Genomic DNA, 14,555 nt, shown 5'->3' with positions numbered 1-14,555 from the left:
CACATGGTCCATTCTCCGCAAGCGCCCATAGCTGGGGGAAGCGGGAGGTTGCCACACAAGAGTGTGTCTGCCCACTGGAACAGGCAGACAAAAAAGAATGATGCTGGCTGCTGTTGCAGCATGCTATCGTGCGGCAGGCACAGGGAGCAGCTAAGGGCAGTTCGGGGAGCCCACAAGACAACCAAGGGAGGGCTCCCCCAGTTGCCCTCCACTGCAGTCAGTGGTATGGGCTGCCCAAGTGGGACCGGGCACTCCACAATCAAGGAAACACACTGCACAACACAGCACAAACAATGCTTAACAAAGGACAACAAAGCGTGGCTCTCCCAGCACAAAAGGGGAGCTGCTGCTATAAAATTCACCCTTTCTGTCAGAATCGCTCCATAATGCTTTGCAGAGCCTTTTATTTAAAAAACATGTTTGCCCATATCTCAGCCTGTGGGGATCCCAGGACAATGGGACCACCACCAACTTGTTCAGCACAACGTGGCCTTGCTATTTTTGGCATCTTCTAGGTCCTCAATCTACGTTAGGGGGCAAAATTATCCCCTTCCATGCATTTCCCACATTTTCCCATGGCTGGAGCTTTTGCTGTACAGCTGAGAGTGCTCTGCCCTCTAGGGGCTTTGAGTATGGTAGCATTTCAGAAGACCTGGAAGGCCTAAAAACGTATATTGCACTGTTCTTTTGATTAGGCTCTCTAGGGGCTGATTGTATGGTTGCAATGCAATGCTTCTTCACAATGCTTTTTCACTGTGATGCCCTCTAGTGGATGTATTATATCATCACAGTTTGATGCCTAATATACAAGACAAAATACACAAACACAAGGTTTAATTCTTATAAATGCTTTACTGTGTTTCCATAAAGATTACACATGTTTTATTGATTCATCATTATTGTACTAATTCCAATAACATATGCCAAAGTAGTGTGGTTATTACAGAATGACTATTGACACTCATTTGATATGGTTGGGTGACCCCTCTAGGGGGTCACCAGTGATTGCACAATGTGATCTACAGTACGTTCCATCTGCCATTGTATATATTTGTACATTATTGCATAGTATTTAGTAGCATGTGTGTAATAAATGTACTTCTTTTTCTAAAGAAATTGAAGTGACTGGACAATCATTTATTAAGTGTTATTATAGCATGCCAGTGATTGGTGATTACTAGTCCATACCGCCTCCCTTGAGTAGGCTTTAGACTGCTCCGCCTTGCTACCCTTTGAGAGTCAAGTGCTACAATGGGGTGTTTGGTTCCCACGGAGGACAATTGAGGAACTATTACTTATGATGGACACACATCTAATAGCCCAATTTCCAAAGAGGCAAAGAGAGTGGTAGGGAGAGATGGAAAGGGGAGGATTGCAGAGTTCAATGGAAGATGGGGCAGAAGAAAGGAGTCAGATGATTAGGGGAGAAAGAGGCAGACACAAAGAAAGACATGCAAAGGGAGAAAGTGATACAGAGAAAAAGGATGTAAGAAAGAAACCAGACAGAGAAAGAGTTGCAGTGAAATAAAGGATCAAGACAGAGATGGAAGCAAAAAGCTAAACTAAGAGGCAGAGAGAGACTGGGTGAAAAGCATAGGTATATATACACACACACACAGAGATGGGGTAGATAGAGGGTAAGGCAACAGGAGGAAGGGTTAAAAGGAGCAAGATATCAAGAGGGAGAGAAAACTGAAGATGTTGTAAAACTGGGTGAAGAAACAAACACAGTGAGAGAAAGAGATGGAGGGGAACTGGAACCAACATAGGAAGGAAGAAGGAGCAGCCCTGAAAATGAAAAGAAATGTTAAAATAGAGAGCAGTGCTGCCTGTCCTCTTTATTTAGTGGTCATTCATTTAAAAATATGAAATGTTGAGCCTAGAGAAATGTTCTAATCAGGCTTACAAAACTTGATCAGATAGTATGATCAGCAAAGCAATTTGTGTCCCTGTGCTTAATTCCCCTTAGTGACCGCAACTGACAGGACTTGTAAATAGGTAGGTGCCCAGTCTTAAGAGATACTGGGCTAGATGCACAAATATTTTTTCTGGTTGCAAACAGTCTGATTCACAGAATCACAGAATCGGGTCGTTAGCAACCAGAAAATTATTTTTTAAATGTACCAAATGCTAAATGTGCTAGGATAACTTGTTACAGATTTGCAACATTTGTGATTAAGTATTTCAAAGGGGCATGTTTTGGGCATTCTTTCCACATACTGAATCGGTATGGTATATATTACTGTTTTACGACCCAATTTCAGTCCCAAAACAGTAATTCTTTATCACCATTTTAAAAGTGGTGGTAACCCATTCACAAATGGGAAGAGGTCCCCTTGGGACCCCTTCTCCTTTGAGAATGTTGAGAAAATATTTCTTAAGAGCAGGCAGAGGTCACATGGTCGGCTGCCTACTCTTAAAAAATTAAACTTCAAAGTTTCATTTTTTGTTTTTGTAAACACATCCCATTTTCCTCTAAGGAAAACTGGCTGTATTTAAAATAAAATGCTTTATTATAAAGCAATCACAGACATGGTAGTCTGCTGATCTCAGCAGGTCATCATCGTTTGATGGCTGCCGTTCCAACTTGGTCACAAATTGTGACCTACCTCATTAATATTCATAAGATCGATTTGCGACCCACTAGTACTCGTAAATTAAGAAAAAGAAATTTCATACATTCAGAATACCAATTACCATGTAGCGATTCAGAAAAATAACAAATTTGAAAATCAGTATTCTAAAAGTACGTACATGTAACCCATAGTAATGGAAAACAGGAAATGAACTGCAGCATTTCTTAGTAGCATTATCAAATTACCCAAAGATTATTTTAATGAAGATTTATTTTCTTTCCATAGTTTAAAAAATGTTTGCTGTTAGGACTTTTCCAACTTCAGTAAATTCAGATCAAGCTACCTATGTCACAATGACATAATGGAGACAAGGAGGAATCAAACTATGATTGTTGAAAATCTTTATGATATGTGTGTGTTGGTGGACATTTGCAAGGGCACTATTTTTAAATGAGGACATTTTGTGTTACACAGCCAACTAACATTGGATCTGGGCCACTGGAAATTGTCGGTCCCTAGTAAATGCAGTAGGAAACAGAAGATATGAAGCTACATTTGGCCATGAACGTCAATTCACCAAAATTCCTGGGGTAGCAGAGGTGACAACATATGCCATTTCATCTTTACTTTCATTCACACAGGCATGCGTACACTTAGACACACATTAACACATACACACGCTCGCTCTCACTGAAATGCACTCACCTTCAAGCATGCACACAAAATACATTTAAAATCATTTTTTACTTAACTCAGCTTCCAAGGAGGGTCATATTCTAGCAAATTGCAATTCATTCTTTATTACACTAATAGTGAATAATAAGATATTATTCCCTATTGGTGTAGTATAAAATTGACAGAAAGTAGAGCTGCCATTGAGTTCCTGGCATTGATTTTGTCCCATCTGAAGCCAGGGATCGCATAGGCAGTGCAAGGGCTGCAAGGGGCAAGACAGGGGTCACAACTGCGACCCATGATCACCCCTAAACGATATAATCCGAGAATACTTATTTCCGGTCCAGGGACGACCTGGCCTGGCAGTTCGGGCTGGACTAATCCCACGGGGAGCAGGGTCAATAGTGATTTGCATATGGCTGGGTCCAAACTGGAGTTGGATGGTGAACAAAAGAAGGACGGATTAAACCCAGATCTGTGACTGGGGTGAATATTTGAAACGTTTCAGCACTCTGTCAATCATCCTTTTGTTTAGCTGAAGTCGCTGTAAGTTAGCCAGGGTATGCCTAGACGTGGGTCCCTTGCTCACTGTGCCAGTGGAGTTGAGCTAGCCTGGCTGCTGAGGGGTGATCCCCCAACACCGGTCCCAGGATGCTTGTTTCCAAGTCCAGGGAGGACCTGGCAAGGTAGCTCAGGACGGATTGTTCTGATGGAGAGCAGGGTCAAGACTGATTTGCCTATGGCTGGGTCAAAACTGAGGTAGCATGGTGAGCAAAAGAACGATGGATTATACCCAGGTCTGTAACTGTGGGTGAATGTTTGAAAAGTTTCAGCACTCCGTCCATCATCTTTTTGTGTTGCTAAAGTTGCCATAAATTGGCCAGGGTATGCCCATACGTGGGTACCTTGCTTGCTGTGCCACTGGATTCAAACTAGCCTGGCTGATGAGGGGTGATACACCGAAATTGGTCCCAGGATGCTATTCCGGTCCAGGGAGGAGAAGGCCTGGCAGTTTTGGCTGGACTGTTCCCATGGGCAGCTGGGTCCAGACTGATTTCCATATGGCTGGGTCCAAACTGGAGTGGCATGTTGAGCAAAAGAAAAATGGATTAAACCCAGATCTGTGATTGTGGGGTGAGTGTTTGAAAAGTTCCAGCACTCCGTCCATCAACCTTTTGTGTTTCTAGACCTGTTTGTAGGCCCCTAAATGACATCCATATGGGTTTGGCATGAGTTGAGGATCTGAGAGTTGTGTAAGTGAAGGAATCTATATGTATATGTGTTGTTCCACTCATAATGCGCTCTGAAGTGTTAAAACTAAATGCAATATCTGGTTTGTGATGCGTCTTATCTTAAGTGCACATCAAACCTGTTAGTGGCAAGCAATTGTCAGTTGATCAGTGACTTATCACTTCCATTGGCCCCCGTAACATCTAGAATGATATCCACTCATTACAAACAGTTATTATATCTATGAATAAGTGATAAAAACATTTCAACCAACTGTTACAAGTCCACTAGTTTCAACAACATATTTGCGATCATTTTCAGAAAAACACATGAACATCTCTTCAAATACTAAATATTATGTTCACAAAACATTAAGCACAGTGCTTGCTTTTCTTCTAATGTACCTCACCTCTCCAAGCTCCACCAGAAGTTCGCAGTATCTCTGAATTTGTCCCAATCGCAAATGTATCTCTGCTGCCTCTTTTAGCCTCTCCTCCTTGCTTGGTGCACCAATGCCACCACCAAACTTAGACATCTTTACAGTTGTTAGTTCTTGTGCTTTAGACTGCTCAATACAAAATAATAAAAAGTTAAGCTGCTCTACTAATAAATATATTAGAAAACAATACAAAGTCTGAGCAACAAAACTTTATATAAAATAAGCAAATAGCGAGACTTGCATATTTTCAAATGACTGGGTGTATGTATAAATTCTTCTATGGCAGTGCAACAACTGGGAATATCACAAGAGAATCACAACAATGTTTAACCCCTCGGGTGTCTCGGATGTAACGGTTACGTCCTGGGAAGCACCGATCAGGTGCCCAGGACGTAACCGTTACGTCCAAGTAGGGGCCCTCGGGGGAAGCGCTAGCACCCCTCCCGGGGGCCCGGCACCCCCCTAACCTGGGCAGGGGTGGAAGGAGAATAAGCTTCCTTCCACCCCTGCCCCCCTGACACCACCATGGCTTCTGAGGATGTCATCAGAGGACTACCCCTCTGTGCTGGAAGTTCCGCTTCCAGCGCTGATCGGAGGAGAAAAGCTAAAGAATTTCTCCTGCGATCTCGTGGAGGGGCCGAGAGAAGCATCAAAGGAAATGAAAGGCCTTTCCTTTCCTTTGATGTCTCTCTCTGCACTTCTGCTCCCCGTTCGTGATGCGATCGGGCAGCAGAAATGCCACTAGACACCAGGGATTATTTTTTTTTTTATTATTATTAAATAAGGGGACCATCCCCTTGGGCAAGGGCCGCTCCCCAAAGGGCAAAATTACTTTTATGCCATTTCTGCCCCCCTTGGGGACAGATTGGCCTATTTTTATTAGGCCAATTTGACCCCAAGGGGGGCAGGAACCACTAGACACCAGGGATATATATATTTTTTTTTTACTTTTTTTTTTTTATATATGGGGAGCAACCCCTTAGGGAAGGGTAGCTCCCCTGGGGGGCAAATTATAATTAGTGCATTTCTGCCCCCTTGGGGCAGATCAGCCTATTTTGATTAGGCCAATCTGCCCCCAGGGGGGTAGAAACCACTAGACACCAGGGATTTTTTTTGTCAGTTTCACGTGAGGTAAGCGACCGCTTAGGAAAGGGTAGCTTCCCTGGGGGGGGCAAATTTGTTGTAGGCCATTTCTGCCCCCTTTGGGGGCAGACAGGCCTATTGTAATTAGGCTGATCTGAAAACCGTAGACATCAGGGATTTTTTTATTTATTTTTTATTTTTTTTGTATGTAGGGAGCGACCCCTTAGGCAAGGGTCGCTCCCCTGGGGGGCAAATTGTCCTTAGGCCATTTCCGCCCCCCTTGGGGGCAGATCAGCCTATTTTTATTAGGCCACTACACACCAGGAATTTTTCATTTTTGCGTCAATTTCACGCAAGGGGAGCGACCCCTTAGGCAAGGGTTGTTCCCCTGGGGGGGGCAAATTTATTTTAGGCCATTTCTGGCCACCTTGGGGGCAGATCAGCCTATTTTTATTAGGATGATCTGCCCCCTAGGGGGGCAGACACCACTATGCCCAAGGGATCTTTTGTTTTGTGCCAATTTCATGCAAGGGGAGTGATCCTTTAGGCAAGGGTCGCTCCCCTGGGGGAAGGGGAAATTTATTTTAGCCCATTTCTGCTTCCCTTGGGCTGATCAGCCCCGGGGGTGGGGGGGCAGAAACCACTTAGGCACCAGGGATTGGTGTGTGTGTATGTGTGTGTTTTGTTTGTGGGGGCAACCCTTTGGGCAAGGGTCGCTCCCTATGGGGGCACATTACTGTTGGCCATATCTGCCCCCAGATCGGCCTATTTTTGGAAGGCCCATCTGCCCCTAAGGGGGCAGAAAGCCCACCAGAGACCAGGGAAGATTTTTTTTCTCCAAAATAAGAGGGTGGGGGTATGGCCATACCCCACCCCAAATAAATGGGGCCAAAGTTGTTCTGCCCACTAATGGGCATATGGGGTAATTACCCCTGATCCACTCCCCGGGGTGCTGAAAGTCTACTAGATGCCTGAAAATTTTAAAAAATTAAAAATAAAATAGTGGGGTGGTGGCTACCAACCATTATGGGCCTGGTTATGCCCCCACCCCACCTGAAGGGGGTAACAGTCTTTCAGCTCTCCCCTGCACACTAAAACATCTTATCCAACGGCAAGCAAGCGGATATTTGATTATTTTGGGTTTTAGTTTTACATTTGGGCCATGAGAGCTTGGCTAACTCTCAAAATCGTCCCAATTGGAATGGTGAGGACTGCACTTTTGGACTTTGGGACGCTGCCATGTAGAAAAATCCACAAGACCTAGACACATCTAAAAACTAAACATCTGGGTGATTCCAGGGTGGTGTGCTTCACATGCACCTTTTTCTTACCCACAATGCCCTGCAAACCTCCAACTTTACTGGAAATCACACATTTTTCCCACATTTTCTGATGGGACCTTCCGGAATCTGCAGGAATCCACACTATTCCTACCACCCAGCATTGTCTCATCTATACCGATAAAAATTCTGCCGCATTTGTCAGCCTAAAAATGTTTTTTTTCAAACTGCCCTTTTGGACCCTGTTTGGTTCCCCCTCAATTTCAACATGTTTTTGGCTCTTCCCTGTCACAGGCACTTGGCCCACCTACACAAGCGAGGTATCATTTTTACCAGGCGACTGAAGGGAACATTGGGTGGTAGGAACTGTGTCCCGATGCGGTGATTCCCACACAGAAATGTGGGGAAAATGTGATTTTTTTAGCTAAATTTGAGGTTTGCTGAGGATTCTGGGTAAAAAAACATTGGGGGATCCACGCAAGTCACACCTGTCTGGATTCCCTCGGGTAGGTTTCCCTATAAGGCTGCAGAGCCCAGGACCAAAAACGGAGGTCCCCATCCCAGCAAAAACAGGTAATATAGTATTTGATAATTTTGATATGTCCACATAGTGTTTTGCGCATTTCCTTTCGCGGGCACTAGACCTACCCACACAAGTGAGGTACCATTTTTATCAGGAGACTTGGGGGAACGCTGGGTAGAAGGAAATTTGTGGCTCCTCTCAGATTCTAGAACTTTCTGTCACCAAAATATGAGGAAAGGGTGTTTTTTTGGCCAAATTATGAGGTTTGCAAAGGATTCTGGGTAACAGAACCTTGTGAGAGCCCTACAAGTCACCCCATCCTGGATTCCCCTAGGTGTCTAGTTTTCAAAAATGCAAAAAATGCACAGGATTGGTAGGTTTCCGTAGGTGCCGGCTGAGCTAGAAGCCAAAATCCACAGCTTGGCACTTTGCAAAAAAACGCTCTGTTTTCTTTGGGAAAATGTGATGTGTCCATGTTGCGTTTCCTGTCGTGGGCATTAGGCCTACCCACACAAGTGAGGTACCCTTTTTATTGGGAGATTTGGAGGAACACAGAATAGCAGAACAAGTGTTATTGTCCCTTGTTTTTCTCTACATTTTTTCTTTCCAAATGTAAGACAGTGTGTAAAAAAGACGTCTATTTGAGAAATGCCCTGAAATTCACATGCTAGTATGGGGACCCCAGAATTCAGAGATGTGCAAATAACCACTGCTTCTCAACACCTCATCTTGTGCTCATTTTGGAAATACAAAGGTTTTCTTGATACCTATTTTTCACTCTTTATATTTCACCAAATGAATTGCTGTATACCCGGTATAGGATGAAAATGCATTGCAAGGTGCAGCTCATTTATTGGCTCTGGGTACCTAAGGTCCTTAATGAACCTACAAGCCCTATGTATCCCCACAACCAGAAGAGTCCAGCAGACGTAACGGTATATTGCTTTAAAAAATGTGACATCGCAGTAAAAAGTTACAGAGTAGAACGTGAAGAAAAATTGTTGGTTTTTTTCACCTCAATTTCAATATTTTTTCATTTCAGCTGTTATTTTCTGTAGGAAAACCTTGTAGGATCTACACAAATTACCCCTTGCTGAATTCAGAGTTTTGTCTACTTTTCAGAAATGTTTATCTTTCCGGGATACAGCATTAGTTTCACACCCTTTTCTGTCACTAACTGGAAGGAGGCTAAAAGCACAAAAAAATAATAAAAATGGTGTATGTCCCAGTAAAATGCCAAATTTTGTTGGAAAACGTGGTTTTCTGATTCAAGTCTGCCTGTTCCTGAAAGCTGGGAAGCCGATGATTTTAGCACTGCAAACCCTTTGTTGAAGCCATTCCCAGGGAAAGAACCACAAGCCTTCTTCTGCAGCCCTTTTTTCCCATTTATTTTTTAAAAAAACATTTTCGCTGTATTTTGGCTAATTTCTTGGTCTCCTTCAGGGGAACCCACAAACTCTGAGTACCTCTAGAATCCCTAGGATGTTGGAAAAAAAGGACGTAAATTTGGCTTGGTTAGCTTATGTGGACAAAAAAGTTATGAGGGCCTAAGCGCAAACTGCACAAAATAGCCAAAATAAAAGGCCTGGCATCTGAGGGGGAAAAGGCCTGGCAGCGAAGGTGTTATATACTTTTTGAAAACATACGTAGCTCAAAAAGGTAAGGTGATGGGGAAGCAGACAAAGGAGCTGAAACTCTAGAACTATAAATAATCTGTAAGCATGGAAGAATGGATCACCGGGTATATTATGGGACGCATTCTGAATGCGGGCACCTTCAAGGTAGGACACGTCATCTGGAAATCACAAGGGGAGCTAACACTCAGGGGCCAGGTATAGCATTCCTTGTGCAACTTGCAAGCAATTATAGAAAACCTTATAGAAATAAAACATACATTCTTTTTTTATAAGGTGTTCTATGATTACTTCCAAGTTGCAGGAGGCATGCTGCTACGCTACTAGTAAACCCACAGTCACTAGGACTTCTGCTGTGGCATTGCTGCAACCAAAATGCAGCTTATTGCCAGTGCCATGCAACCCTATGCAAGCACTAGCGTAAGCACTAACCAGAAGTACCTGTAAGCATTGCAAGCATCTCAGCGTTTTATATCTACCGGTAATACTTCTAATTTATACAGAAGGTGGTTGGGTATTCTGTGTACTGCAGATCAAGGCGCACAGCACATCTATTACACCACAGGTCACAATGCAAGAGTGCCCATCATCAAAGGCAAGGCTAGGATTCCTTTTACCAGAATGTACAGACTGCAACCGAGCACTACCATCATGATTAACATCACTATCTACCCGCCCTGTCAAACGCAGCCAGCCAAGTTTTGCAAAGCGCAATGTTTATGTCTGACAAATGTTTTTTATCGCTTGCATTTAGAGTGCCAGCCTGTATTCAGGTTGCAAGCCATTTGTCATAGTGCCACATAACATAAAAATGGCAGAGATCATAAACAGAGGGCTGTAAACTTCGATGCTTTCCTTGGATGAGCTTATGACCACCAGGGTTCGAGGGAGTTCACAAAACGTTTGGAAAAAACAAGACATCTAAGTCACAAACAACACTTTATTTTTCCAGGGTTATGTGATCTGCGGAGCGGCTTCATTAGCTCCAGTGAATGGGGGCAGTCGGCAGCAAAGGAGCGAGTGCTCTGCAGTGAGGCACGGGGATACAGTATGATGCGGACATGCATGTTCACTCTATGTTATCCCCCAAAAGATAGACATGCACGTCCGTGTCACATCTGTACTAGGTGGGTTTACCATCCATTCCGTGCCTTGACTCAGGTGGCTTCGAAGTGCTATACGGCTATAGCAATGTTTCTGCCAATATTATTTTGATACAATGCTATAGAAATATTGATTAACTAGTTCTACAGCGCTCGCCATGCAGGCCTGATTGACGGGTGGTGCCTTGGCATCTAAAGCAAGCGACGTTCAATGGAAAGAGGAGTCCATCGGCTACTACGCACGGACTTACCATCCAGTAAAGCGCCAAATGCAGCGAGTGCTTTGCGAGGAGAACACACAACGTCTCGAAACTATCAACTCTTTAAAAGCTCAGAAAAACACACCTATGTGTGACTGGAAGACCAACTGGGTGTTTTGGGTGGGCTGGGAAGTATGCCACTTGTGGTGACAGCATATCTTTGCACTGAACAAGCCTAAATCGACTAATCTACAATAAATGCATAAATCGTGCAATTGCTACTGCACGGATGGAACTCCAATGTATACTTATACATGCTGTGTCTCTGTATCTACACCGCAAGGTTTCACTTTTGTAGGTATGTTATTTTCACCTGAAATGGTTTTTAACTTCCAGACTGCCTTTCGCGCATAATGGAGTGACACCATTATATGTGGAAAGCAATCAGATGTAAAAAAAAAAAAAAAGGTGTTATTAAAATAACATACATACAAAAGGGAGACAATGCAGTGTATATAAACAGACATCGTGTATGTATGTGTGCAGGCAATTTTGTGCCTGTTAGTGCTACACTAGGAGAATGTGACTCCATATGAAGAGGTACAGCCTTAGCAATATTTTCATATATATATCTCATTTTGAGGGTACCTATGATACTCGTTGTCATTAAAAGACCCATGTCCTTTCTATGGCACTCAAACAGTCATCCGCTCTAAAAATGCCTGCTTATCTGGCTGGCACAATAATGCAATGCCAAAGGCCCCCTATGCTGCTATCTGACGAAACGCCATAATTTATAAGCACCACAGGGTTTAAATGTCGCGTAATTAGATTACAGCAGTTTTTAAACAGAGCCATTTCTACTACAATATTTAAATTATTTGCCACCCTCTACAACAGTTAAAGTACACATTGCCAGTGCCTACAACGGTGCGAGTGACACTGCAGCAAGCACGTTCCCACAATTTACCACGCCATAGCACAGTCTCGTTATTTTTACCGTTCATTTACACTTTCGGACTCCGGTCCGAGTGCTGCTTGCTGCTGCCTTTCAGATTCGAACCTTTTCGAACGCCAGGTGAGAGCCCTTGAATAATTCTCTTGTTTCCATGCTGCCTCACGTGCAGAACTGGAAGCCTGCCAGAATCCCCTGAGCCAATCCAGATGCTGCTCACTCACTGTTTGTTACTAAAACGGGATGAGAGCAGCACCAGGATTGGCTCGGACAGGGAGCCCAACGATCATTAGGTGACCTGGGGCAGCAGCCGTGATCCCATCCCGGCTTCCTAATTGCAGAGGTAGGGAAAGGCCCGTAGTGCACGTTGGGCTGTTCATTGAAAGGCAGCCGTCCAACCTGACATGCGCACATGAATAGTGAGTGTGAGTGTCTGTTGCCAAAGGGAGCCTTAGCCAGCATGTAGTAGCGCTGTCAACTACTTAAGTCCAACTCCCACAGGCAGGTCTTGCCCTCATCATGGAAAGTTATTAAGACAATTGGCCTGTGGTGGGAAAAAGGCACCTTGAGGCTGAAAAAAAACTTAACACAGGGGACCGTGGGGGCAACAAATATAGGGGGGGGGGTGGGCAATGCCGTGGCACCCTAAAAGAGAAACCGCCCTGCTGTGAACCCAAAACTCACACAGTCAGTTTTAGATGTTGCAGAAGAACAACAAGGCTAGGATATCCTTGAACCAAATTGCTTGTGGTAAGGCTGCAAACACAAATTACCTAAAACAGACATCCATGCTGTTTTCTACCTTGGCCACCTGCTTGATTAATATGAGTGCTCCAGCAATCTCCTCCTTCAAGGGGTAAGGTAGAGCAAAGAAGGTTGGAGGCTAATGGATTGCCCAACCTGAAATGAGCCATCATTTTTGACAAAAAGATCACCCTGGTCCTCAAGACTATTTGACAAGAAAAAAGTTGGTGTGAGGGCAACTGCACAGAGACAGCCTGGAGCTCACATACCCAACAAGCTGAAGTGATTACAAGGAGAAAGACAGCTTTGAGAGTCAGAGCTTTGAGAGGCTCAAAGAGGGTGAATATGAGGAACATCAGGACCAAATTTAGATCCCATTGTGGCATCAGAAACAGTTTGGGAGGGAACATGTGTGTCAAACATTCAACAAACCGCATCACAAGTGACTTAAATAAGGATGGTTGAGTTGGTAAATGCAAAAAGACTGGAAGGTCTGCGAAACGACCTTTAATAGTGCCCAATGCAATATGCTGCTGGCCCAAAGACAAAACATATAATAAAGCATTCAATAGTATGGCAAAGGGTGTGTTTTGTGATCTCCACACCAGGCCACAAACTTGTCCTAGTACCCAGCATAAACAGATTTTGTAGGTGGGCATCTGGCAGCAAGGATGACATTCACAACTTCGAAAGATAAACTGCGTGCAGTCAACTGCTGCCTCTCAATTTCAACGCTTGGAAGTGTAGGTTACATAGGTTCAATTTCAGAATCCCCATTCTGCTGCAACATAAAATACTCTCAAAGCAGAAGCCTGATCAGACAGTAGATGACAATGCCCAGGCCTTCCGGATACTACATTTTCCTGGATCTATCCGGAGCCATAATGATGACTTGATCCAGGGGATTCCTGACATGGGGGCAGGAGAGGCAGCAGCAGAAATCTGTACAGGACTCCTGTAGTCCACTATGTACTCCTAGAGACAGGGTTCTTGGGCTCTCCAACAGCAGAGGTTTTGACACTGCGCATTCACAATGGCAGCGAAAATGCCCAGCCAAGGTTCTCTCAACTGTAAGAAGATGCCCTGTGCCACCTCAGTATGCAACTGCCATTTTCGATCCATCAGACATTGCCAGCTGAGCCCTAGTGTTTAAAGATCTCACCAGGTGGTTCACAATTAGGGAAAAGCCATGACAATAGCCAATCCCAGAGACGCAGAAACTATTGGTACAGGTCCCATGATTCCACTGCAACCTGCTGGCTGTAGTAGCACATAGCGGTGGTGCTGTCAGTGAGATCCTACACCAGTCTTCCCCTGATGGATGGCACAAAGGCTTTGGGGGCCTTCAACGTGAGGCAGATGGCCTGAAGCTCCAACCACTCATTTGAGCCAAATGGATGGCCTTCCAAACCTAGCAGAGAAACATCCATCACCACAATAAGCTTTGGGTGGAAATGGGAGAGAGGTCTGCCACTTCTCAGGCTGTTGTCTAGCAGTCAATACTGCAGGTTTTGCAATCTCCCCCAAAACCTGATGATGTCCATCAGGTTCCTTGGTGAGGGACCCACTGAGACTTCATATCCCACTGAACTGTCGGAATATATGAACAGACAAAGCAGACAAGCAGGATGCACGAGGCCAACAGGACAAAAAGCCTCAGAGCCACTTTCACCAAGCTCCAGGACTTAGGCCCTGATTCTGACCTTGGCGGACGGCGGAGGCCGTCCGCCAAGGTACCGCCGCCAAATGACCGCACCGCGGTCAGAAGACCGCGGCGGCCATTCAGACATTTCCTCTGGGCCGGCGGGCGCTCTCCAAAAGAGCGCCTGCCGGCCCAGAGGAAATGCCCCTGCAACGAGGACGCCGGCTCAGAATTGAGCCGGTGTAGTTGCAGGGGTGCGACGGGTGCAGTTGCACCCGTCGCGTATTTCAGTGTCTGCAAGGCAGACACTGAAATACTTTGCGGGGCCCTCTTACGGGGGCCCCTGCAGTGCCCATGCCATTGGCATGGGCACTGCAGGGGCCCCCAGTGGCCCCGCGGCACCCCCTACCGCCATCCTGTTCATGGCGGGTTTCCCGCCATGAACAGGATGGCGGTAGGGGGTGTCTGAAT

At 44.9% G+C, this 14,555-nt stretch overlaps 1 protein-coding gene across 2 annotated transcripts in view; it reads right to left on the bottom strand.

Moving 5' to 3' along the window:
- Positions 1 to 14,555, bottom strand: part of WDR17 (WD repeat domain 17) — an 811,699-nt gene that overhangs the window by 411,026 nt on the left and 386,118 nt on the right. For both annotated transcript variants that reach the window (XM_069244628.1, XM_069244620.1), the window contains exon 17: positions 4,891 to 5,046. In XM_069244628.1, the coding sequence (XP_069100729.1) occupies positions 4,891 to 5,046 (156 nt within the window). The remainder of the gene's footprint in view (positions 1 to 4,890; positions 5,047 to 14,555) is intronic.

Source organism: Pleurodeles waltl, chromosome 1_2 (genome assembly GCF_031143425.1).
Source record: "Pleurodeles waltl isolate 20211129_DDA chromosome 1_2, aPleWal1.hap1.20221129, whole genome shotgun sequence".
Classification (NCBI taxonomy): domain Eukaryota; kingdom Metazoa; phylum Chordata; class Amphibia; order Caudata; family Salamandridae; genus Pleurodeles; species Pleurodeles waltl.
Note: the sequence above shows the minus strand (reverse complement) of the source record. Positions and strands in the feature narration are given on the sequence as shown.